The sequence below is a fragment of the Danio aesculapii genome, chromosome 21, assembly GCF_903798145.1.
Source record: "Danio aesculapii chromosome 21, fDanAes4.1, whole genome shotgun sequence".
In the NCBI taxonomy this organism is placed as follows: Eukaryota; Metazoa; Chordata; class Actinopteri; order Cypriniformes; family Danionidae; genus Danio; species Danio aesculapii.
In genome coordinates, this window is record NC_079455.1 from 39,734,020 (window position 1) to 39,761,800 (window position 27,781).

The 27,781-nt window shown below is 37.2% G+C and overlaps 1 protein-coding gene and 1 long non-coding RNA gene across 4 annotated transcripts in view; one reads left to right on the forward strand and one right to left on the reverse strand.

The window, feature by feature from the left end:
- Window positions 1-600: 600 nt before the first annotated feature.
- The window catches only part of shroom3 (shroom family member 3), a 135,509-nt gene continuing 108,328 nt past the window's right edge, over window positions 601-27,781 (reverse strand). For all 3 annotated transcript variants that reach the window (XM_056447195.1, XM_056447197.1, XM_056447196.1), the window contains 8 exons: window positions 27,295-27,429; window positions 21,314-24,278; window positions 20,065-20,126; window positions 18,915-19,613; window positions 16,570-16,878; window positions 11,685-11,772; window positions 10,120-10,398; window positions 601-3,850 (listed from right to left, as the gene is read on the reverse strand). In XM_056447195.1, coding sequence (XP_056303170.1) covers window positions 3,503-3,850; window positions 10,120-10,398; window positions 11,685-11,772; window positions 16,570-16,878; window positions 18,915-19,613; window positions 20,065-20,126; window positions 21,314-24,278; window positions 27,295-27,429 — 4,885 coding nt within the window. In that variant the 3' untranslated portion in view covers window positions 601-3,502. The remainder of the gene's footprint in view (window positions 3,851-10,119; window positions 10,399-11,684; window positions 11,773-16,569; window positions 16,879-18,914; window positions 19,614-20,064; window positions 20,127-21,313; window positions 24,279-27,294; window positions 27,430-27,781) is intronic.
- Window positions 13,860-27,781, forward strand: part of LOC130215275 (uncharacterized) — a 46,618-nt gene continuing 32,696 nt past the window's right edge. Inside the window, exon 1 of the long non-coding RNA XR_008835683.1 lies at window positions 13,860-13,938. This is a non-coding gene — a long non-coding RNA (uncharacterized LOC130215275). The remainder of the gene's footprint in view (window positions 13,939-27,781) is intronic.

Genomic DNA, 27,781 nt, shown 5'->3' on the forward strand with positions numbered 1-27,781 from the left:
AGTATTGTTGACTACAGTGTACCCATCTTCTGATGGCTACTTCCAGCAGGATAACGCGTCATATCATAAAGCACGAATCATCTCAGACTGATTTCTTGAACATGACAATGAGTTCACTGTACTCAAATGGCCTCCACAGTCACCAGAGCTCAATCCAACAGAGCACCTTTGGGATGTGGTGGAACGGGAGATTGGCATCATGGATGTACAGCAGACAAATCTGCTGCAACTGTGATGCTGTCATGTCAATATGGAGCAAAATCTCTGAGGAATATTTCCAGTACCTTGTTGAATCTATGCCACGAAGGATTAAGGCAGTTCTGAAGGGGGTCCAACCTGGTATTAGTAAGGTGTACCTAATTAAGTGGCCAGTAAGTGTATATACATATCTATAAAATACACTTTAAATGAAAATTTGTGTGAAATTAAATGTAAAAATTATGTAATGCGCGCTTTTATTTGGTATGGAATTTGTCACTGTTATTTGTTTATCAGCACTAATATATCGATACACCATTACACTTTTATTGTTTTGACACTTTAAAATATTTTATATCTTTGACTCATGAACACAGATGACGTCACACCACACCAATGAAGTTGTACTTAAAAAATAGATTTATTTTGCCTTCCAATTGTGCTCTTTTTACTTTTAAACAGTGTAAAGCATGGCTGAACCTTCTCCTCTGTTTACCTCCATCAAGAAAAACAACAACAGTTCTGTCTCTTATACATAAACAGTCCAATATCAACATTTCTGCGATTGAGTGTTTTCATACAGCTGAACAGGGATTATTTTTTCTCTAAATGAAAGATGCTCTCCAAAATAATAATAATAATAATAATAATAATAATAATAATAATAATAATAACTAAAAAGAAAACAGCCACAAATGAAAATAAAATATAATGGAAAAACAGTTTGGGCATGAGCGTTACGATCACCAAACCAAAACAAAAGAAGTAATAAAACCCTGCATGCAGCCGCTTCATGAATTATATTCAATGGATTATCCAACGCAATCTCACGGCAATTCGTAACTTTTTGATTTAGTGGCTACTTCGTATGAATTCGTATGATGTAATTCGGACAATTTAGTACGATTTTCTCATCACCTAATAATGGTTGGGGTTAGAGGTGGGGTTAGGTGCCACGCCTCCTTTTTAAAATCGTACGAATTAGCCACTAAACTGACAAAACGTAAAATACTTACGTTTCCTTGAGAGATCAGGCTGGGATGATCAGTTTGAATGATTTTCACATCCTACTCGCTACTGAAACCAAGTACTGATATTGTGTTCAAGTGCCAGTGAAACATCATTTACCGCCATTTCCATATAATAGCACCTGTTAAAGCCCGAAAGCCACCCCTCGCTAGTATTCGCTTACAAAAATACAAACATCTATTCAACGTAGTTGTCACGATACTGGAATTCGAGACCAATCGATACTGAAATTGAAAAAAACGTTCATTTCCTGCTAACATTTGAGCGCATTTTTAAACAGCGCTGATTTGCCATTGTGAAATGACTGTGATTGGCTGTGAAAGTCATCAAGTTGACCTAACTCACCGCTGTTTACTGAGTGTAAACACAGATACAGGGACACCGGAGCATTTTAAAGTCGTGAAGATCAGCTGGTGTGTTTATAAGCTGACATACGAGCGATCCGCTGATGACTGATCTTCATGGTTTTAAAGGGTCATGAAACACCAAAGCGCAGTTTTTGAGACGTTGACAGTCATATAAATGTGTCCCACGTTGCTAAAGACACCACTAGGACACATATATTTAGCTGACAAGTGAAAATTTAGAGTTGTTTAGAGCAAGTTCGTTCATCCCGTTTGAAAATAAAATTTGAAGCTATGTCACGGCCATGAGATCCTTGTGTAAATTCCACAATCTACATTGTAAAAGCACCATAGAAATAAACATTCAGTGTGAAGAATGGATGTCTGTACCAGCCAATACAATGTGACGTCACCGAGTTCTCAGAATGAATTCAGTGTGTGTTTATTTAACTATTACTAATTTAGGTGATTGACTATTGGCATACCGATGTGGATGATGTATTGTTACTGTTAGTAGCAGTCAAAAACTTTTCATTGCACTTTTGAAAGATACTTTCACTTAGCCAGATGCTTGCGTTTCCGCTTATACAAGAAAACAACTTGTTGCGTTTGTTGCAGCGGACATTGTCGATGTCCACTCAGAAAACACAACCCCTTTAGTTCACTCCGCAAGCTTACAAGCTGTGTGCGCATGAGTCTCTGTCTCGAGCTACGTGTGTGCGCTTAGTGCGAGTCTCCGCTGAATGCGTGCGCACAGCCGAGAACTGTGAAAGCTTTTATAATTGACGCGCTCGCCGGAAACACAAGCATTTCTCATGTGAGATTATTAACTGTGCAGACGAATATGGAATATGGCAAATTAGAAAAGGTCAGTTAAATTATGCTACTGTAAGTAATGTTTATTCAGCAATAATTCTCGAGTACCTATAGCAGAACCGTTAACGTCAGAGCTTATCGATACTTCTGTCTTTTATAATGTAGCACCGATACCGATAAAGTACCGAGTTTCGGTACCCATTTCTAATCTCCATTAGGAATCTCCATTAGGAATCTCCATTAGGAATCTCCATTTTGAATCTCCATTAGGAATCTCCATTTTGAATCTCCATTAGGAATCTCCATTAGCAATGGGCATCTTTGTTTGTGTTTCCGCTGTGAAAATCAGCTGTGGTGCACGTAATGAAACTCCCCTTTTCATGCAAAACCTTCCCTTTTTCGCCATTTGCCACTCCCACCTAAACAAAGCTGGACTCACCCACTATCCTGACTTTTTTCAAACTAGAGGTGTGAAAACACCCTGCTGAGACTGGGGGTTTCATGGTGTTTAAGTATGCTCCAGTGTTTCTATATCTGCTGTTACACACAGTAAACAGCGGTGAGTTTGGTGAACTGATGACTTTCACAGCCAATCACAGTCGTTTCTGTTGACGTGAACACAAGGGCAAATCAGCACTGCTTAAGAATGTACTCAACAGTGCTCAAATGTTAGCGGGAAATGGATGTTTCTAAAATTTCAGTACCGATCGGTACCGAATTTCAGTATCGTGGCAACACTAATTCAGCGTTTCTTTTTTAACCATCTATATTTTAAAATCAACATGGGGATGGAATATGTACAGCAACGTACACAATACAAAACTGTTTCTAAACTCATCATAAATAATCACCTGTCACATTTTAATCGACAGAAATTTCAACAAGACAGAAAAAAGTGTTTTTTGTGTGTGTGTGTGTGTGTGTTTCTTATCGTAGTGGTTCATCTGTTCCAAAGTGCTCAGGGCTCGAAAATGTTGCCATCGAATTAGCATTGTGCTTCAGTGTCGCGCTATAGTGTGCATTTGTAGTGTAGATGCGCAGGAAACCCAACGGCTACTTCCTTCATTATTTATAAGGCACTTATAGTCAGTGTGATTGATCCATAGTGGGCGGAGTCAGAGTGAGGTCACAGTGGTAGGGCGTGGCAGGTGGGTGGAGTTAAGAGTGTGTGTCGGTTTGGGGGCGGAGTCAGCGTTCTTTGGGTGGTGCTGAAAGGGGAGGGACTCTTCTAGTCTCTGCGTTTGCTCCTCCCCCTGGCGGATGAGCTCGTCTAGGTGGCGCTGTCGGATCAGGAGAGCTGGCATCATGCGGATGAAGCGCTGGTAGTCGCGCAGCTGCGGGATGCTCAGGTAGCCCGCGAGAATATCCAGGACAACTCGCTCGCGCCGGTCCAGGTTTTCCTTCAGCTCGCGAGCGTCTTCCTGCTGACTGCACAACTGCTTCCTCTTTAGCTGCAGAGACTCCTGCGGAAACACATGAGCGCGTTACTAGTGGACGAGAATACATTATTTTGAGCATTTTTTTAAATCTAAAGTGTACAGAAGTACTTTGAGGCCATGCATTCAAATATTTTTTCTCTCTCGTTTTCTTGTGATCTCAACATAACAACTGGCATTTGCTTTAATGCTTCCATTCGGTGAGTTATTTATAATTACTTTAAAAAGATGCTTAATTAAGCTACTGTATGTGTGTCTAGGACAGGGGTGGGCAAACTCGGTCCTGGAGGGCCAGTGTCCTGCACAGTTTAGCTCCAACACTAATCAAACACACCTGAACATGCTAATCAGCGTCTTCAAGATCACTAGAAATCTATAAGCAGGTGTGTTTGATTAGAGTTGGAGCTAAACTGTGCAGGACACCGGCCCTCCAGGACCGAGTTTGCCCACCCCTGGTCTAGGACATCCTCTAGAAAAAGCAGAAAAAAGTCGTAATAAGAGTCGGGATAATGAAAAAACAACTTTTGATATATCGAGATCACAAGAAAATTAGAGTCACGATCAGGAGAAAACAAGAAAAACAATAACGCATGGCCTCTAAGGACTTCCGTAGATGTTTGACGTGATCTCAACTAAAACATGAAGAGAGGGTGGGACATATGATAGCTCCTCCTCTTTTAAAAAACAGCCAATAGTGTTTTATTACAGCTCTGCCATTAAGAGTGAATGAGATCTAGTAATTAATAATAATAATAATAATAATAATAATAATAATCAGGGCTTGACATAAAATTTTTTGATCACCAGCCACTGTGGCTAGTAGTTTTCCAACATTACTAGCCACTCGCCATTTTCACTAGCCACACTTTTGTTGTTGGGAAAATGTATTTTATATGTATAAATATGACTTTGCCATGCTAAAATGACTTGGTTTAGATTTTTGTGTGTGGTGTATGAGCTTGCTCAATAATCATGAGCATATGGGTCATGGCTTCATAGTATTACAGTTAGTTTTTATTTCACATAATTTTCAGAGCTTAAAATGGAGGATTTACCAAATTTATCTCTGACCACATAAAACATAAACAATTAATTATTTCTTAGCCACAAATTTTAAATGTGTCAAAAGAAGCAAAATATGGCTGTATATTATACTTTTGATTTAACAAAACATCTGCCCAGTAATCTGTCCTGGCGAAAGGTCCCAGATCAGCAGTTAACTACACATAAATGAGGAGCTAATCTCCCATTAAAGCAATGTTATTGTAAAAAATGATAATTAAGCCATATTAACGCAAAAGAAAGCAGGTAAAAACATACCGTGTGATAATGAAAGGATGATCACACACACACGGGTAATGTTAGACCCATAAATAATCTGTTCAAAGAATGGCTAAAGCGAAAGCAACTGGCGCTGCTTACAATAAGTCAACTCTGGAAATCTTGAAAGCAGCAAGACTGTGTGTGCATGTCCATCACTTTTTGACTAGTCTATTTGAAAGAGAACCGACCGCATCAGTTGTGTTTCTAGACACAGTTGCTTCATGAAAGGAAACGGGAGCACGCTTGCGTTATAAACAGTCGCGCGCATCACCTCAGCTGTTAGCGCGAGTGATTATCCTCTCATTCAGTATTCACCTGCTTTGCTCGCGTGAAGTTGCGAACGCAATTATTGTTGTCAGTCGTGTTGCTTCTCAATTCTAAGATCGCCTTTGCATGTATATTGGACCGTCCTTATTGTCAAACCCTGCTTTTAAGAATTATTATCTGGAAAAATTGTTTTCAACAAGCCAAAGTGGCTAGTGGGAGTGTCTGTCTCACCGCTGAAATCTACCCGTATTTGGCGGGTTGGCAGGAGTTAATGTAAAGCCCTGATACTAATAAGTCCTTACATTTATAAAGCACTTTTTTCTAGACAATCAAAGCGCTTTACACATTGGAGGGAATCTCCTCATCCACCACCAGTGTGCAGCATCCAACTGGATGACAGGACAGCAGCAATATGGGTTATATGCCGAAGCACGCTAATAGGACTTTTAATTTGCCAGTAACCTGGGTTAATCGTTTCCGGTGAATTGTATGCCAATGCAAAATCGGCGCGTTTAAGGTCTGTTTTCTTTAAAAATCAGAGATCTCCACTGGCTAAGTGATATCTCATATAAAGTGGGTCTCAGATTGTACAAGAAGCACTGCATTAAATTACATTTTCCCTGCCATGTCTTTATAATATGAGCATTTATTTTACCCCAGTATATTCAATAGAGCTTCTGCGCTAGCTTGCCGATTCTGACGGGCGCGTGCGAGTAAACAGCTTTTTGTCTGGTTTTACGCTTGAGCAACTAAATGAATGCCAAAGTCTATTTAACTGATGTGTATTTGAACTACATTACAACATCGATGCTGTAAACGGAACTGTATAAAATGGAAAAAAAACTCACAATAACAGGTCACCGGAAGTTGATCAGTATGGGAAACACACTAGCTCGGCATATACCCTATTGCGCCAGACTGCACACCACACACCAGCTGATTGGTGGAGAGGGGACAGAGTGATGAAGTCAATTATGATATGGTTGTCACAGATGGTTAGGAGGCCATGATGGACAGAGGCCCGTGGGCAAATTTGGCCAGGATGCCGAATTAAACCACTACTCCTTTTCAAAGGACATCCTGGGATTTTTAACGACCACAGAGAGTCGGACTTCGGTTTAACATCTCATCTGAAAGACAGCGTTCACTAAGCAGTATAGAGTCCCCTTTACTATACTGGGGCATTAAGACCCACACAGACCACAGGTTGAGCGCCCCCTGTTGGCCTCACTAACACCACTACCGGCAAAAACCTAACTTTCACATTTAAAAGCACTTCACGGGACCTTTAATATAACTTAAGGTATTATTCAAAACGCTTTCATGAAATTGTTTTATGATTAAAAGGTTTATCTAATAGGAGACCAGACATTTGTCTTTGACATGAATATTCAATATTATAATGTAATTCCTCTATAAAATACAATATTAATATGTAGCCAAAGCTAATTTGCAACACTTGTCCCTAGGAGGGCTTTTATAAACTACAAAAATTACAAATGGTACACAATTGAATAAAACAAGTACACTAGACATACAGTAAATAACTGGATTAAATATCTTAAACATCATTTGGTAATATACAACTTGCTTTTAAAACATGAGATCTCAAAATCACTAAATCTTTTCTTTTGTCATTAGACAGAGAGATAAACTTGACTGACATTGTGCCATTGACAGATAAACTTGATCGATGTCCTCATTCCTAAATGAATCACGCTGTATTTTGTAACATGATGTCCCTCAATTAGCATTTCTTATTACTCTGCAGTGAATGTAATGTATAATTATCTGGAACGGCCCTTTATTGATTGAAATTGAATAAGTAAGGAGTGTCAGCTTTGGGCTCATTGTTGAAGGAGACTTTTCAAATGGTCATGTTAAAAATATAAAGCATTAATAATAATCTTAAAGCATCAAGACTGATATATTAGACTGATATATTATATATACAGTTGATCAGAATTATTAGCACTCCTGAAATATTCGTTTAACAGAAAGCAGATTTTATCAACACATTTCTAAACATAATAGTTTTAATAACTCATCTCTAATAACGGATTTATTTTATCTTTGCCATGATAAAAGTAAATAATATTTGACTAGATATTGTTCAAGACACTTCTATACAGCTTAAAGTGACATTTAAAGGCTTAACTAGGTTAATTAGGCATGTAATATTTGTGTATTTTTAATTAAACAAGTGCAAATATGCTTCACTGAAAATCTATTATACACATACACATCACCATATACTGTATGTGTGTATATATATATATATATATATATATATATATATATATATATATATATATATATATATGTATATATATATATATATATATATTAGCAATTCTATGCAAATGTCAACCTTGCCATGAAAAAAATTACGTATCCACCAAAATAGTGAAACCGTTTCTACATCTTTAATGAACTTTAAAAATACTTTAAACATATTCATAAATGTATCTGTCAGTGTTTCAAACTATTATATTTAATTTGCCAAAATCACACAAGTGCCGATTTCACAGCTGTCACATCCGTCACGACACTTTTACCACATAAATGCAAAAATGTCTACTAAAATAAAATCAGTCATGTTTGTTCTACAGTGAGCCGACTCAGATCTGTTTGATTAGCATTGTTTCTTTTGGGTTGTGCAGTTTAATTGACAGAATTTCTACAAATCCTGTTGTATGCTGTGAACTCACATCCATATCGCATGTTTATTTTCCTCATTTAAAGTATAAAAAATGTTCACAGATTGATATTTTTCTGATCCCATAACTTTGCGGTTAATTGTTTTGGAAAATATAAACAGATGTGTCAATATAGTGGTACACTTGTCAACATGTGACTTGGTACATGTGTCAATGTAATGGTATACTTTCTATGTGTATTTATGTTTTGAGTTTTTACTGCAAATGTCACATCCATAACGCTGGAATCAGCCATATATACATATATATATATATATATATAGTGTAAACTATATATCCAGGTAAACTATGGTTAAACACTGTCCATCCTATACACACTCCTTAACTTATCTGATTTTTAAATGTATTGAAATAATGATAACGAGCTTTTTTAAAGCTGCTTTGAAATGATAATTATTGTGATAAGCTCAAATAAACTTGAATAAATGTAGCCTCTGTAAACAGAAGAGCCTTTATTTATTAGATAAAGAATTTCTTTATGTAAATTTCTTCTAAAATGGTCTTTTAATGCTTGTTTTGTGCTTGTTTGTTGAGTCTGATGTGTAAAAGTTGCTCTGCAGGGCTTTAGAGAAAAAAAAGAAAGCAGATCATTGTTTGTTCTCAAGGGGAAAATCAATTTCCTCATTCTGCCGAAATGTTTGATGAATTATAATGTGCCTGATCTGATCACATCAGTCTGACTGTTTGTACACATTTCACAGCAGATTGTTTTGCAGACCTGCAATGTGTGTTGTTTGTAAGGCAACAGTTAGTATTTCATGCAGCTGTAACTTTAAAATGACAATAAAAATTTATTCACAATAGCTCTTTATATATTTATGAACCAAAATTAGTCAATTTATATTCAAAGATAAATTGCTGCAAGAAATTGCATTATAAACTGCCATAAAGAGAAAGAAAATAACCAATAGGAGTTAACATAATATTGTTTTTACGATTAGATTTATTTGTTGACACTCTTATTAAAACGTTTAATATTTAATGTTTAAAACTGAACGTATAAAAACCTTTTACTCATGTACATATAAATAACTTTCAAATTGATTTGATGTTTAATATTATTTTGAAACAATAATTCAGAAAAAAGTAAATATATCCCTTCTGATTATGTCTAATGTATGTGTTTGTGCTTACTGTACATTGGATTAGTCAGTACTAAAGCCAAAACTGGAATCTAACCAAATAATTTTAGATAATGGTGCAAAAATGAGTAAAACCTGATGATTGTTGGGGGAAAATATTAAATCAAATTTGAAGAAAGACAAAAAAAAAAAAAATCAAGAACATTTTGAGGTTTGCTTTTTTTTTTTTTGTCAAAATCTTTATATTTAAATGTATTTTCTTTCTTTTATAAAGATAATCGGTGACTAAACCCTCATTTTTATGAACTTTATATAACTGTTTTATTTAAATGCACCAAAATATATACATTTTATTCACAAAAAAATAATAAAAATATTCAATAATATTTTAATAATAAAACTTTTATTTAAATGCATCAAAAATGTTCTCTATATCCACAGAGTAATTGATAAAATTATTCTGTAATATATTATTAATGAAAAAAAGACTTATTAGACGTATTAAAATATTTATATGAATAAAAAAATATAATTAAAATATAGGGCGATGCGGAGGTGCAGTGTTTCACAGTGATGGTTGCAGCTGGAAGGGCATCCGCTGCTTAAAACATATGTTGGATAAGTTGGCGGTTCATTCTGCTGTGGTGACCCCAAAATAATAAAGGGACTTCACTTACCCAAAAGAGAATGAATGAATGAATGAATGAATGAATGAATGAATGAATGAATGGTGATGTGAGCTCGCCCTCTCCTCAGTCTGATATTTTATTACAGTATCATTTTAGGGGAAAATAAACATAAATCTAAAAATATACATATTTAGTAAACCAAATAATATAAAATAACATACTTAAACATTATTTTGATTATAATTAATGATCTGACGACGTGTTGAGCAGCTCACCCTCTCGTCATCGTGCTCCTCCTCCTCCTCCTGCAGCGCGCTCAGACTGTTCTCCACTCGCGCCAGTCTCGCGCTCAGAGACAGCAGCAGATTTACGATCTTCTCCAAATCTCCCACAAACATGCGGAATTTCTCCTTCTCGTTGCTTTTGCATCTTTCCTGAACCAATGCCTCCGTGGAGCCGCCGAGAGCCGCGCAGACCTGCTGCTGCTCCGCCAGAGACTCCCTCTCCTCCCGCAGAGACTGAACACTCGCCCGCAGCGCCTGCAGCAACTCCACCTGCAGGCCGAAGAGCGCATTACAGACACTCAATGACATGACAATCACACACTGAACATTATTACAGCCTCATTATTTCTGGAGAATCTAGAGTGGCTTTGTGTTCAGTGTCATTGGGTTGTTTTTATGCCATTGCATTTAATAAATGCAATGTGATTCCAGTATTATTGTGCTAGGTTACAGTGACAGGTTACAAAAGTATAATATAAAAATATATAGTATAATCTTACAAAAATACTAGATTGTATATTATTAAATACATTTTAACATTATTAAATGCCTAAATTAACCATATTAAATACACATTAATTATAATATTTTAAGCAAATGAACAAATATACAAATACAATATGTTAATGATATATATACTATATTATATACTATATAGTATGTAAAAATACTACATTATATATTATTAAATATAAAATTTTAACATTAAATACATACATTGTTAAAATTAATAAATACACATTGATTTAATTATATTATTTTAAATAAATATACAAACATAAATAAATGTACAAACATATATTTATAGATTATATATATATATATATATATATATATATATATATATATATATATATATATATATATATATAATATATTGTTTTTTTGGATAATTTAATATTCAATACTAGCTTTTCTCTATTTCCATTTTAATATTTTATACATAATATAAATATTTAAACATATATATATATATATATAAAATTAATATTATATAAAATTAATAAATACACATTGATTTAATTATATTATTTTAAATAAATATACAAACATAAATAAATGTACAAACATATATTTATAGATTATATATATATATATATATATATATATATATATATATATATATATATATATATATATATATATAATATATTGTTTTTTTGGATAATTTAATATTCAATACTAGCTTTTCTCTATTTCCATTTTAATATTTTATACATAATATAAATATTTAAACATATATATATATATATATACGCATTTATATATCAAAATGTTTTTGCTAGCTTTTCTGTATTTGCTTTTTAATATTTTATTTATGAATTAATATCTTGTGTTTCTGACCTTCTTTTGACTTAAATAAACATCAAACAGATATTTTCTACAAATAAATATAAAAAATAATAGCTATATAATACTGTATACATCTAATCCTGTCTAAAAATGTTTTAAATGAAACACAACATATATTTTGGATGAATTAACGGCACTGATTTAGCTACTATATAAAAAGATCTCAAATGAGAAACAGTATATTTCCAGAACGTATTTCTGACCTTCTTTTGATTCAAATAAGCTTCTTCATCGTCCAGGTTGGTTTCCATTTTTCTGGGAGGCGTTTGAGAATCTGCACCATCTTGAGCCCTAATGGAGGACGAACACAACAGGCGATAAGTTTATCTTGCTCTCTTTGAGTAAAATGCACATTCCCTGAGTCAAACAGAGCACACATAATCACACACACTCAGTTCAGCAGAAACACGCATCAAACAATCACACACACACACAACCTGACAGACTGATGATTTACAGCTATAGTATACACTAATTACCTGTATGGTGTTTGCAATTTATTGGTTTGATTACCAAGGAATGCATAATAATGATAGAAATGAATGTACTCCAGATTATCTTAGATATAAGCGGTACCATAAATGAAGATAGCACACCTTCAAAAAAAGCTATGTATTTAAGTGTTATTTTCAAAAAGCATGGTATTTATAACACTTTTCCCATTATTTAATATCCCAAAATGTTTAAGGGCAGGGGCTGCACGGTGGCGCAGTGGGTAGCACGTTCACAGCAAGAAGGGTGCTGGTTCAAGCCTCAGCTGGGTCAGTTGGCGTTTCTGTGTGGAGTTTGCATGTTCTTCCTGTGTTCGTGTGGGTTTCCTCTGGGTGCTCCGGTTTCCCCCACAAGTCCAAAGACATGCGGTATAGGTGAATTGGGTAAGCTAAAATTGGCCGTAGTGAATGAGTGTGTACACTGAAAAAAATTATTCAAAGATGATTCCTTGGATTTACTCATTTTTTTACGTTAAGTGGTTGAAAACAATTTATTTGGGCTGAATTTAAACAAACAAATTAAGTTCAACATTGCTCAATTTAATTTGTTTGTTTAAATTCAACACAAATAAATTGTTTGCAACAGTTTTTTCAGTGTATGGATGTTTCCCAGTGATGGGTTGCAGCTGGAAAGGCATCCGCTGCGTAAAAGATATGCTGGATAAGTTGGCGGTTCATTCCGCTGTGGTGACCCCAGATTAATAAAGGGACGAAAAGCAAATGAATGAGGGCAGAAACTGTTTTTTCAGTCTAGTGTCAATAAACCTTACAATATTTATTGTTTATTTGTTGCACTTCATCAGTTTGAGTCTGTATATTTTCAATGATGCTACATTTTTTAAGGCTCTTTTCTCTAAATGATTTGTTTTCTTGCCCTGAGCTATAAATATTCACTTCAGCAGCATTTAGACCAGATATTTATATTCTGAAGGTTTACACCATGGGCGATCAACCCTGTTCCTGAAGATCTCCTTTCCTGTAGACATTTTAATCTTTGAAGAACCAAATTAGCCAGAGATCAGTTATCAAGATCAAAAGATCCAGGATCTGCCAAATCATCTTAGGTCATTTAAGCGAAGTACAAAGAACGTACCCCAGCTCCAACCCTGATCACACACAACTAATCCAATTAATCAGGAACTGAACAGCACCCCATAATTACAGCCAGGTGTATTTAATACAGGCGTCACGGTGGCACAGTGGGTAGCATGATCACCTCACAGCAAGAAGGTCACTGGTTCGAGCCACGGCTGGGTCAGCAGGCATTTCTGTGTGCATGTTCTCCCCGTGTTAACGTGGGTTTCCTCCGGGTGCTCCGGTTTCCCCCACAGTCCAAAGACATGCGCTATAGGTGATTTGATTAAACTTAATTGGCTGTAGTGTTTGTGTGTGAATGCAAGAGTGTATGGAAGTTTCCCAGTGTTGGGTTGCGGCCGGAAATACATCCACTGCATAAAACATATGCTGTATAAGTTGGCGGTTCATTCCGCAGTGGCGACCCCTGATTAATAAAGGAACTAAGTCGAAAAGAAAATGAATGAATGAATGTATTTTGCAACTGAAATCTGCAGGAAGGTCTCCAGAAACAGGGTTGGCCATTCCCTGGTTTACACAGGGGGAAAAGTTCATCCATAATTTGCCATATTATCTAAAACTAACAAAATTGTAAAAATAAAACAAAAACAATAATCATTTTCTTTTTTTCTAATGATAATTGGTATTTTATGAATTGTAGATTGATCAAAATATATTCCCCAAATCCCCTCATAGTACTGTATGTGAAGTGTGTACATACAGGAGGTGGAGAAATGTGTCTATTCATCAATCGACCACTAGATGTCAGTGTCGCTCCGCGCTGATGAATAAACCCCTAATTAAACAGAGAGTAAACGTTGTAGCGATGGAGAAAGTTTAAGGGAAAACCTGACCAAACTAAACAAGTTCAGCTTTTGTCTGGAAACACGAGGTGAGATAAAAGTTATTTTTGAGTTCACATGCGTTTGATATTCCTCATGTCTCTAACGCTAGCAGCTGCACCTTGTTTTCAATGTAGTAACGAGACATGTTTTCTTAACACTCTTTCAAATTATGGTCAGATTTGGCTTCTCTACCCTAAAGTTCAGTGTATTTATAGCTTATTTGAGCAATGGCATATTTATAGACAGTGTTATTCTTGTTGTTGAGTACTTTGAAGTAATGATTTAACATGATTTATTGTCCAGGCCTAAGTTTTGCTAAATAACCTTGTCTGCTTGGTTGAATACCATTCGGAAACCAGTTTTGGATGTTTATTTGAGGTCTATATCTTCTAAATGCAAATTTTGTCACTGTTTTAAAGCACACTAGCTTACAGATATCCTTAAAACTAACATATGCTGATATTAATATCTAAAAAACTTCATTTTAATTTCACAGTACCTTTAACACAGGACAAAAAGTGACATGAAAATGAAACCTACCAACAATTGTGTGGAAGCGTAGGAAGTTTACTTTTGAATATGCTTTATGTAAAATACACAGCCTAGTTTGTGCATCAGCTTTATATCAGCCAGTTTAATCTGAATTATTTATATTTAATTCTATTCATATTTCGTAAAACCTTTTTTTGTAATATCAGTTTTCACATTCATTCATTCATTCTCTTTTGGGTTAGTCCCTTTGTTAATCTGGGGTCGCCACAGCGGACTGAACTGCCAACTTATCCAGCATATGTTTAACTCAGCGGATGCCCTTCCAGCTGCAACCAATCACTGGGAAACATCCATACACACCCATACACTACGGTCATACTACCGTGTCGCCCTTTTCACATTCATTTTAGTTAAAATAATTGTATGTGGTTTGTCGATTTAATAAGTGTTCATGTATCTTTCATTATTATATTTCAATTTGTTTACATTTTAGTACAGGGGTCATGTGATTGGTGCCAGCACAAAATAAGTCATCTCATATCCTGATAACAATAAATAAATAAATAAATATGTATGTATGTATATATACTTACATGCATACACACACACACATATATATATATATATATATATATATATTCATTCATTCATTCATTCATGTTCTTTTCGGCTTAGTCCCTTTATTAATCAGGGGTCGCCACAGCGGAATGAACCGCCAACTTATCCAGCATATGTTTTACGTAGCGGATGCCCTTTCAGGGATCGTGCTACAGTGCTCAGCAAATATGAGTAAACTCCTCACAAATTTATCTTTTAAATTCATATTTTTATTAGCAAGCTATACAGATTAGATCTATATTAGATTGGTCGGTACTGAAGCCAAATCTGGAGATTATCTAACAAAATAACTTGCGATAACTGTCTTAAAACTAGTACACCCAAATTTATGTCATAGAAAAATATTAAATACAATTTTAAAAAAGAGAAAAAATCAAGAGAAGCAAAAAATAAATTTAGTTGAAATTTTGTTGGTTGTAATTGTTTTGCAATATTTTGCTTGATTTGGAATATTTTGCTTGATTTGTATTTTCTTTCAATTTCTAACTATGTTTGTTGATTTAAATATTAATTTAATAAATATATCTGTTTTGTTTAAACGCACCATAATACTTTGCTTTTATTCACGGAGAAATGGATAAAAATATTCATTTTCAAAATGGGCTGTACTCAATTATTCGGAGCACTGTATATACTTACAAACGTACTCATTCATATGTGGTCATGTTTCTCACTTTATTTAAAACTTCAGGGCAAATATTTAATTAAAAATGTAGAAATATGAAATATATGTGAATTAAAACATAAAACATGTTTCAAAAACGAATGATTACAGGTCCAACATAAAAAACATTGCTAAATAAAATGCAAAAAGTTTCAAGACTGCAACTTTCTCACAATGCTGGTATTCATGTTTCTGTCTGCATCCCTGTAATGCTGTGTAAGATTGCGCGCAAATAAACTGAAAAAGTATTACCGTAAACAATGTATTTTGTGATGTCACAAAAAATAAATGATAGAGCAGGGGTGAACAAACACTTCATTATGAAGGGCCAAAAAATAACTTGATAGAAGGTTGTGGCCCAAAGGTAAATATATCAAACTGTTTTGCAAATTGCTGGGGTTATTTCCTAATTTATTTTCTAAATATTTAAAATTAATTTAAAAACATTACTTTAAAAGGTATTAACTACTGCTGTAATTTAAAATATTATAATGAACCTATTACACTATAAACAATCCCATTTACAACACAATAGAGTTCAATGCTGAATATACTAGTCAAGCTGCACCTGCCTTTGCCTTGATTTGCTTGCCGATATCTTGTGCAATTACCTCTATCCGTCGGGTGGCAGTATTTACACTGTAAAAAATATTTTAATTAACTAAAACATTTAATTTTAGTTAGTTTTTTTTATAGTCAACAATAAAAAAGAGGTTTTGTTTATTAAGAAATGACAATATCTGTCAAAGGCATTTCAACCACATCCCCATCATTCTCCTTTTCTCAGATAGCATAGTGCTACAAATTAAATGTTACCCTTTAGGGCTCTAGTTTGGGCATTTTCAGAGCATAATATGAAACAACAGACAGAATATATAGTCATATTGCATAGCCCTGTGCTCACCTGTTGTCCAGATGACTGCTGCTTGTCCTGTGTGAAGGGAAGATGTCCTCCATCAGGTCCAGTGTGGTTTTACCAGCCCAGGTGTCTAGAAGTGAGGTCAGTGATTTGTCATGCTTTACCAGCTCTCTGGCTAAAGTCTCCACGAGCCGCTCCGTGTGTGTCCGCTCTCTCCGGGACAGTAGATGACAGTCGGAGCCCAGTATCTCAGAGGCTTCAAGCTCCAAAGGACTCGCTGGTGGAGTTGAGCTGTTGGTTGTTAGTGGTTCAGGCTCTGGATGGGCTGTTGCATTGGTCAGATTCTCATCACTGCTATAATGTGAATGATAGAAAAATCATGTTACATTGATTATTGGATTATGAAGTGTTTAGTGCAAGTTAAACTCAATCATGAATTTCCACTCCTCTTTTAAACAAGCAGACATCTTGATTAAAAGTAATGCATTTAAAGCGATAGTTCACTCAAAATGGACAATTTTGTCATCATTTACTTAGAGAGTGTCTTTATTCTCTAAAACACAAAAGAAGATATTTTGAAAAATGTTGGAAATCATAACCATTGACTTCCATAGTATTTGTTTTATCTTCCATGGAAGTCAATGGTTACTGATTTCCAACATTTTCAGAATATGTTCTTTTGTGAAAAAGGAAACTCCTAAAGGTTTGGAATAACTTGAGGGTGAGTAAACAGTAGTGTGTACATTTTTGGGTGAACTATCTCTTTAAAATGGAAGTGATTATGGGCAGCTTGTAAGCATTCATATGCTTTTTAAATTGTTCAATTGGATAGCGATAATATTACTGTTAATATGATTTCAATATGTAAAATATAAAAATATCTTGTTTTCAAGAAATAAACCACAGAAAGACTGGAAATTTGTCTTTTTTCAGTCTGAATGACAGTGAAATTTGACAACAGAATAATAATGTGTATTTTATAAAATCTTAGTTTTCATATTTCAGCTTTAAAGTCCAAACAGCTTCACATCTATAGATATTATTATTTGGCAGAAATATTTTAAATATTTAGATATAATATTGTTTAAATATGCTGTAAACAGAACATCTTAAGGAAAAATATTTTTGTTTTAATTAGATATAATTTAAACATGCAAATGTAAAATTATATTACAAAATACATTAAATATAAATAAGTAAAACTAAATAAAACTAAAAACATGTAAAATGTAAAAATATTTTGTGAATTTTATTTTAATTAATTTTAGATCTATATTATCAATAATTTTTTGTATATTTGTATCTTTTTGTATAATATTCATTCATTCATTCATTTATTCATTGGCAACTGCTTTTCCGGGGCTGGGTCGCGGGGGCAGCAGTCTTAGGAGAGAACCCCAGACTTTCCTCTCCTCAGACACTTGCTCTAGCTCCTCCGGGAGGACCCCGAGGTTTTCCTAGGCCAGCCGAGAGACATAGTCCCTCGAGCCTGTCCTGGGTCTTTCAGGAGGCATCCGAAACAGATGCCCGAGCCACCCACTCCTCCCGGGTGACACAGCTCCTCACCCTATCTATAAGGGTGCGCCCTTCCACCCTGCGAAGGAAACTCATTTCGGCTGCTTGTATCTGAGATCTTGTTCTTGCACTCATGACCCGAAGCTCATGACCATAGGTGAGAGTAGGAACGTAGATTGACCGGTAAATCGAGAGCTTTGCCTTTCGGCTCAGCTCATTCTTTACCACAATGGACCAGTACATCAACTGCATTACTGCTGCCACTGCACCAATCTGCCTGTCAATCTCACGTTCTATCCTTCCCTAACTCGTGAACAAAACCCCAAGATACTTGAACTCCTCCACCTGGAGTAAGGACTTTCCTCCAACCTAGAGATGGCAAACCACCTTTTTCAAGTGGAGCACCATGGCCTCGGACTTGGAGGTGCTGATTCTCATGTATATTATATATTATTTATTACTCTTTTACCTGTTTCAGTTTTAGAGACAAGTTAATTACTTTTTGTGGTATTCAGTTAAATGTCACACATGCTTCTGGTTAAGCTGAACTTGTTTTAAGTTTAACTTGTTTTAAACCTGGAGTATACCTTTACATGTGACTGAACAATTAAATGCCATGAAGTAAGTGATGAATGTGTTTGTTTTTCTATTTGTTGGAACAACATTCCTATCAAACAAATCATTAGCCAAACCCTAATCTACTTCAAAAAGGGATATAACAACTAAGCACGTGCACAGGTAGGGCTCAACTTGTGCCTCTTGGATAAAAAATGCCCCTCAAATATGAATGAAAGTATCCCCCGCTCTTTGTCCACCCCATCACCTCACCCCAGAGTATTCGCCCCTTAACCCCCCAGCTGATCCCCCGGCTTTACCTGATGGGCTGTAATGGATGCTGTGAAGTCTCCATTAGACCCACATCCTCATCGACTGGAGGTGTGAGAGGTGGAGGAGGTGGGAAATCCTCCATAATCTCTATCTCTCTATAAGGCAGTGGTGGTGGTGGAGGAGGAGAAGGTGTAGGTGGAGCTATAAACACATCATCATCATCTTGAGACCTAGCTATGTTGTGCATATTGTGAAGGCTAGACTCTGAGATGCGAAGAGAGAGAAGTGGTTTTGTTGGGGAGTCTGGACTTATGGAAAGTTTCGAACTGGATGATGAAGGTGGTGGTGATGGAGTGGTGACCGGACATGGGAAATCCTTCAGGGTGTCTTCAGAAGTGCTGGTGTCGCTGGAGTTTTGCCGAATCATTCCTGGTACTGTGGATGGACTCTTCTGATTTTGTCGGCCAGTTTCTGGAAATGCAATCAAGTCGAGGTTTGGTTGACACAGTCTGTCTCTGTTTTGCCATTCGAGGTTGGTGTTAGTGCCTGGAGAGGTTAAAGGGCAAGGGAGTCCTACAGATGCAGCTAGACCAGATGCACTTTGTGCTCTAGGCCGGTCCGAATATCTCTGACGCTCTCGTCTCAACACTGGTGTATTTTGCTGTACTGGACCTTGGTTTAGCTGGTAACTCCTCTCCATACGTGTTGAATTTGATGGCTGTTTAGGTCCCATGTTCACCAACATCCTATAAAAAGAAATGAAAAGCTTATAAAGCATCAACGTGCATTTGTCAAATTTCCAGTACCTGTCTTCTTTAAAGTAAACAGAACGCCAATAATTTGTCTTTTAATGCCTTGTGGGAATTTGTGCACAAATCAAAACAATTCAAAAATAGCTGCAGTCAGACTCCTGTCACTGCTACTGACCAATTAAGGGTTGGTCCTTAATACCTTTTATGGCTAAATATTTCCATAAAACTCACTTCAAATAGTTCTGAACTTGCAAAGAAATTCCTGCTCTTTAAAGGACCGATCTACTGATCTATCTTCTTTAGAAACGTCTGTCTTATAATTGTAGCTGAAACCTGTTTTGCAAAATAATATCTGCAGGTTGCATGTGGGACTCAAGGGAGAAACGACTCAAGAGTGTTTATTTGTTGGAAAAAGGAATTATTATATATAATTACACACACAAACCTGTTTTCTGAGAAATCCTTGGAGGAACCCCTAAATAACTGAAGGTCTCTGGCTAAAAAGTCCTAAACAAAAAGAGAACACAAGAACATATAATGTTTTATTTCAGCAGGTGTTGCAGCACTTTTTGGTAGAGATAGCAACAGAAAAATATGAATAGAAACAGTAGTGTACCAGGAAGAGGAAGTTAATCATTATTTTGTTGTTGGGACTTTCATTGGGATTTTCTTGTTAATTTTAAACTCTACCGCATGCCATGACTACTGATAAACTAAGATTTGTTAATAAAAAAGGGACATGGCATGACAACATCCTCAAAGTTGAACTATGCTGTATTCAATTAGCACAAACTGTGAACAGAGGTAGAGACTGTGCTTGGTTTTGATGGTTTATTCATGGCCAAAATGTGTAAAAGTACAGTATTGTCAAGTAATAAAGTCATTGTGTTAGTATTTTATGTACCACTTGAACAATTTCCAGTTTTGCAATGCTGGGGGAGATTGGGATTTCACAGGATAGTTGTGTTTCTACTGTACACGGTCATCATCATACCAGAAACATTATCGTTTACATAAAGGATAATTATTCTCTTAGATAAATTGCTTTCTTAACCATTCCAAATATTTCAAACCCAAAACCATGACGGGTTGTCCATTATCTCCAACTCCTCCCCTTTGGCACAGAAGGATTGCAGTTATCTGCTGCACATCTGTCAGATCTCGGACTATAGCCCAGGCTCTGTGGCACCAAACAGGAAGTGAGGAGCACTGGCCTTTTCCTGTGGAGCACCAGGAGTGGGCACAAAAAAATAATAATCTGCCCATCTCTAGGAAAGGGACTACTCCTTTGCCCTTCAACGGACAGACCACCAAGTGCCATAATTGGGTGAAATCTATTCACTGATTATCATTGAGAACATGCTTGACTGTTAAAAGACATAGTTCCCCTAATAGTTTGGGTGAGTCTGGGTGTGGAAAATGTAGATTCTTCTGAAAATTTTCAATCCTGCATTTTTCATTAATAAAAGTTTATCTATTCAATGTACTGTAGACAACATTTGAAATGGATCAAAACCTTTCATCAAAATTGTTCTAAAACTATTGAACAAAACCTATTCTTGTTTTACAAAATAATTTGGAAAACCTTTTTGATCCACTTTAAATGTTGACTACTGTTGTTGTGTGAATTGAAGTCATGTTTCTGCGGTGATTAGAACCAATTACACAGTCAAGTTTTCCTAATAAATTGTTACCTGACTGACGTTTTCCACTGGAGATGACTTTGATCTGAAGTGCTGAGGAATGGGACGTTCTTCACTGCGTTCCAGCAAATCCTCAGCTGAAGCTGACCTCCCTGAGGTTCTGGCTGTGGTGGCTCTCTCAAAAACTGCCTCAAGGTGCTGCGGAAGGGTATGTCTGGTTAGAGCTGGGCCTGGATTATGAGATTCAGGATATGCGACTTGTGACTGATGGCCAAAAACCTCAGGCCTAGTGTGGATTTGAGTGGCCCTATTTGGGTAAAAGTTGCCTTGCATTCCTGCTGGAAGGGTGGAGGCTTTACGAATACCACCAGAGAGCCCATCATATCCTGGCTCCTGCAAAGAGGACAGACTTGGGGTGGAGCTGAGGCTCCGTGAGTCTGCAGAAGATGAAGTGGACTGTATATAAGCACTTTGTGGGCGGTTTGGGCGTCCATCTATTCTTCTACCCGTTTTACGCTCCATGTACTCGACAAGAGCATCTTGCTGCATTTGTTTCAAATCGGGCCTGGAGGAGAACAATCTAGGGTCAGCATTACGATTTGCCACCTGCTCAAACATTCTGCGCCGGTCTGCTACACTTGTCTCACTTGACAGAAACTGCTGTTGAACCCTCCTCTCAACTTGATTGATTTCCTGAGTCACTCCAACTTCATGCATATTTTCAGGCTCAGAATATGATCGCTTCTTTTGCTCCATTGTGAACCGTTTGCGTCCACAAATCCGCATAACTGGGGGTCCAACAGCTGGGACACTGGGGAGTTCAGGAGGAGTGGTTCTGTTTTGTGCTTCAACAGGAACAACATGGCGTTCTTTTGGAGTGTGTGGTGATGTTGTAACTGCTTTGGGACTTGTATTGGTTCCTTTTCGCTCTAGGGACATGTGCTTGGCTGGCACTGGTGGAGGGTTTACACCAAAGTCACGCCTTCTGAAAGAAGTTGACCTCAAAACCTTAGACTGGGCATCTTTAAGGCTGTCTCTGTATGCTCTGTTAAAAGATGTGTCTTGAATAGCACCCAATATATCATGAATATCTCCTTTACCATTCCCCTCACCAAGCTGAAAGGTGCTCTTACTCCTTTGAAGAAACTTCTTCTGAGTGACCGTAGGGTCTTGTTGCTGGTGATATTGGACCTGATCACTACTCCCACGTCTTGTATGGAAATCCTGCTGTATATCAACATGGCCATCATAGCTCTCAGTTCTCCGGTAACTTTCAGTTACTGAGCTGTTGCTTCTCTCCAACATGGTGCGCACATCTTCTTTACCAGAAAAGGAGCCCTTGGCACTGGAGGGTCTTGCTGGTTGGTTCAGCCGAGGTGTGGATCCATAATGGGACAGGCTGCTCTGACTGCGAGGTTTGACTTGCTGTCTCTCAAAATGACTGACTTTCTCCAGTACTGACATGCTACGCTCGCTCTGAAAACTGCAATGGCTAGTTGTACTTTCAGGACTTACACATCGCTGAACCTCTGCTAGTGCATTCTCCAGTCTGGTCAAGGGGTTATCCAGGTCTTGACCTCTCTGCCGGAGAGCACTAGAGTCACTGTAGTGCCTTGAAGGTTTGACTATGTCATTTCCTTGAGTCTGGATGAAATTTCCTCCATATATTTGAGCAGCTTGTCCCTGTACAACTTTTCCAGAGTGTATTGGGTCTGGATGGACTGTTTGCTCATTGGTTTTCTTTTGTTCTTCATTTCGAGCTGGCCTGTAGTTGTCGTAAACCGAATCAACCGAATACCTTTGCCTCTCTCCTCTTGGTTGCACAGGGGTGTAAGGGTCTCTCCTTTCCAGGGGAACATGAGGTGTCTGTGACTTCTGCATTTGTGGTTGAAAATGAGACCTATAAAAACTAGGTTTGACTTGCGAGTCATCTTGAACTCTATCAGAAAGCCTAGGTTCTGCCAAAGCAAGTGTTTGGACAGGGTTCAGGGTGGGAGCATTGCTTTGGTATCCGTTTTCAACGGCGAGCCTGTCCTCTTTTACAAGTCCTCCCAAGTGGTCACAGTGATGGTTGTGCTTGCTCTCCTTGGCCAGGGCTGGGTAGACACTACCAGAGTTAGGGTTGCTGGTTGGGATTTGTGCAAAATGAGGCTCGGGAGGAGGAACGGGGTAGATGCCAGTTGGTAACATGAAGCGGCCAGGTTGTGCGAGCTGAGGAATGCCTTGCTTGGGTTTCGTTGTGGGGCTACTTTCTGGACTTTTTTCAATCACTGTATGCAACTGACCTTCAGCTCCAAATGAGGACTTTCCTGTTGCCACAGAACCACTAGAGTGCTGCCAGAAACCCTTTGAAAGTGCCCTTTGTGACCGAGCATGCTCAAGACTCGACCAAGAATTTGGACGTTCATGATTGCGAAATGCTGCATAGCTGTCACTGCGTAATGGGGGAGCTGGTGCCCCCTTTAGGTTCTCAAAGGAGTGCCGGCTGTGCGTTGGATCCCAGACTGGCCCAAAACTCTGCCGTTGTGAGCTGGAAGTGCTTCCACTACTCCCACTGCTTTCACTACTACTGCTGCCACGATAACAGTTCATGCCACTTTTAGACTGTGCTCTGCTGTCATTGGTTCTCATTAGAGCTGCAGAGGTGATCTCGTGCTCCTCAGACACCCCCTGTTGGTTGTCATACACAGTGCGTACGTAGCGTATATCAGCCTGCTGCATCCCTTCCCTCTGTGGAACATTCTCCATGGAATATGACCTTTCCTTGTTAAATGATGGAGTGGCTGCAAGGTACTCTGGGATACTGGAGCTGGTGGAGAACGAACTGTATGCAGAATCCCGCTTGTTGTGTAGATGATCGATGCTGCTGGATGATTTGGAGGATGATAGATGATAGCAGGAGCTGTAGGCTGGGTGACTGTGGTCAAGACTTTCCATGCTGCCCCGGGAACTATACTGATCAGGGCTCTTTCTAAGAAATCCCGTCTCAAATCCTGATAGGTCTGTGGTGGAAGCACTGCAGGAAAAAACAAGACATGCATATTACAGAATGAACTAGGATCCTCATGCATGAGTTGGTAAAATTAAACGCCTACGAATCAATCTAACATGGTTGAGCATTTTTACCGCAGATCTTATGGAATGATTTTTAAGACGATGCACACAATAATATGCTCGCTTGTATTAAAGTGGGGAAAAATAAGATAAGAACAGACATAAAAGCAATAGTATTGTTTTATGGAGTAATATACTACCATAGTTATTGGCGGTCTGAGCTAAATTAGTAGTTGTAACAGACTTGGATGCACATCAAAAAGATTGGTTTACTGCTTATGAAATTAGAATGACCTCACAATTTGAGTTTGCTGTCCCTCTGACTCAATTATTCACCAGAAATGGTAAAGATAAGAATAACGATGCAGTTGATGTTATTGATGTCTGGACTGTTTACATGTCTGTTTTTATTACAATACGAAATCCATAAAGCTGTAGTGAATGTAATGTAATAGATTTAATTTCCTCATACATTCTGTTTTCTCTTCCCTGGTAATGTGACTAATCTATACCAACATATCAAACTCAATGATTGTGGGAATCTGCTACGTACTGTAAAGGTTGGAACTATTATGTTTTTGTGAGTGTGGGACAGTAATGCCCTGGGTTTGCTGAGGCAACTGCCCTTGTATGGTTATGTGATTGCCGGACTCTGAAAGCTGGCATCAGAGTGCTGGTATTTCTGCTGGCATAATTAATATGATGTCACTGAGCCATTGTCAGCAGCTCTGCAATCACCCCTCTGAGAAGTAGATCAACCAATCACAGGTCAGGCCATCAGACAGTGACCACCAGCTTTAAGAAAGTGGCACGCTATTGGTGTAGCCTATGGTGACCATTGCCATAGGAACCTTTTATAGGGTCGTCGAGGGAGTGTCATTTGAAAGAATGTTTTTTTTTTTCCCCATTAGACTGTGCGTCAGTGCTTTTCTCTCTGGTCCTCTTCAAACACTCTAAATGTTTTTCTTCCAGTGTCATCACTGAAGGCCCCTGAACGTTCTGGTCTAAATACAGCGATAATGACCGAGATAACATGCTCACAAGGATTTTGAATGTTTGGGCAACAAAATAAAATATGTCCTCTGCTTATGCCATGAATGCACACAACAGGAAACTCCCAAACCAAGGACAACACAGTCACGTCTGAACCAAGATAATCAGCATTCATATCTACAGTACTAATGGTCATGTTTATGGACTTTTTTTTTAAGCTGTTGATTAGTCAAAGAAGAGATGTCCTATTTCTGATGTCTCATTTCCAAAACCTATTTAAAAAAAAAAAAAAAAAAAAAAAAAAAAAAAAAAAAATATATATATATATATATATATATATATATATAAATAATATATAAGGTGTATGCACAACTAGTGTTTCTTCCCATACCGATACATTTCCGGTGAACGGTTAATGTCACTTTTTCAATTTGTACAGCATTGACATTGTAATGTAATTAAAATACATTCAGTTAAATAGACTCCAGCATCATAGGCGGAGCGTGCGTAAGGCTGGGGAAGGCTTAGCCTCCCCCTGGCCAGAGACCACGGAGATAGCAGCAAAAAAAAAAATGCATTAAAAACATGTAACAGTTTTAAGGCGTAATATGAATGTAATTTAATGTTGATGATTAACACAACACTTTAGCTATTGTAAGTTTGTCAATCAAATTTAAAGTCCCCCTCTGCACAAAAATTAAACTGTCCAACCCCGCACGTTGCACTGATGAGCGCTGTTTATTACTGGAGTTCGCAGCTGCTCTGAAAACCAAACCAAAAGTACTGGCCAGCGGACTGTTTTGCTGGTCAAGGACATAAGTAATAAAACGACAAATGAGTATTACGAGAGCGGTATTATATATTATTCTGGTTTAATTTGTTTTTAGCATTAAATTGGTAGTTTCATTGTACGTAGTCTAGCCTATAGTGCAGTAATCTTGTTTAGGCAATCGTTTGGAGTTTTATATTTTTAAGGTCAAATATTTATTGCTGAATTACAAGTTCGGTTTTTGAGTGGCCTTGTGAAAAAGAGAATGATTTCAGCAATTTCCTTATTTTTTACAAATTTTAATATTTGCTCTTGAGGATGTACTGTAATTTAATCTCTATTTAACTAATTTCACTCACCTCAATTTTTCTTGTAAGTTTACTCATATTTAACATGCTGTGTCTTCTTCTGGTTAAATGCAGAGTTACAGACCAGCGTAAAGGTATATACTGCCACCTACGATCATGATGTGTGTGAAATCATGGCTTAGCGAGGGTTACTTGTGTGTTCATGGCCTTTGTTTGGGGTGAATCCATGTTGTGATGTGGCATTTACAAAAAAAAAAAAATTCAGTGATCGCATAATCCTGGAGAGACCGACTAAAAAATCAACAACTTCAGAACAGAAGTCTGAACATTGAATACATCTAGTTTCAAAATGATTGGTGGTTATTTTTTCTTCAGGACACAATTGCAAAACTGTCTGTCTGTTGCAAAAGATTTTTTAAAGTAATGACAGATGCAGTACTACACTCTAGGTACTCAAGATTATTGTGGTTTTGCCCAAAATGAGCATGATGTCCCCCTTTAAGGACACATAATATTCTCTCTCTCTTTGAGTAAATGACTTCATTGTTGTCAGTGGATTATTGCTAAGCAGACTTGGCTGAACCCTGAGTTGCATTGCTGGGGGAACTGTTAAAAATGTCATCTTCACTATTGTATCTCAGTAAGCTGACATGCTATCCTTATGAGACTGAAAAACAGACGGATAATAATTCAGGGTTGAGAGTGTATTTCTTTGGTTTACTTTTGTAACAATGCATGACTAGACCACAGTACTGCCCAACTCCAAATAGAGTTAAAAACAAAAACTTTTTATCTACCCTTAACACGTGTAAAATTTAGTTAGGTGTTTTTCTTAGTTTTAATGTTGGTATAGTTACTGTACTTTGCCTTTGTAGAGTAGAGTAGGTGTGCATGTGTATTGCTCTGACCTGGAGTGGTAGCTCTGGTGCCAGGGGGCTCCCACACCGCCCTGGGTGACCTGCATCATGCTGTCTGAGTCTTGAGGGCCGTCGCCCAGCTTCGTAGAATGCCAAGAATGAGGTCGAGATCCAGGCTCACTCCGTCTGTGAAAGACAATTAAAGGGGCCATATTATATTTCGTACTATTATGATATTTTCAACGTTGCTTTAGTGTTGCTGTTCAAGCATTAAAAGGTCTGCAGATAAAGTACCAAGTTTTCTGATGGTATTGAACATGCAGCATCTGGAATTTAAATATATCCAGTCCAAGAGGAGGAGCCTGGTTGTATTGAAGTCATAATGTGTCATCTTAATGCTGTTTCACCGATCTAATATAGTGATCAGTGTTGAGGTAAGGCTTTACAAGAAACTCAAGTTACATATTAATATTACTTTTGTAAGTAACAGGTAAAGTAATGCATTATTTAAAAAATTTAATAATATTATTTGAGTTAT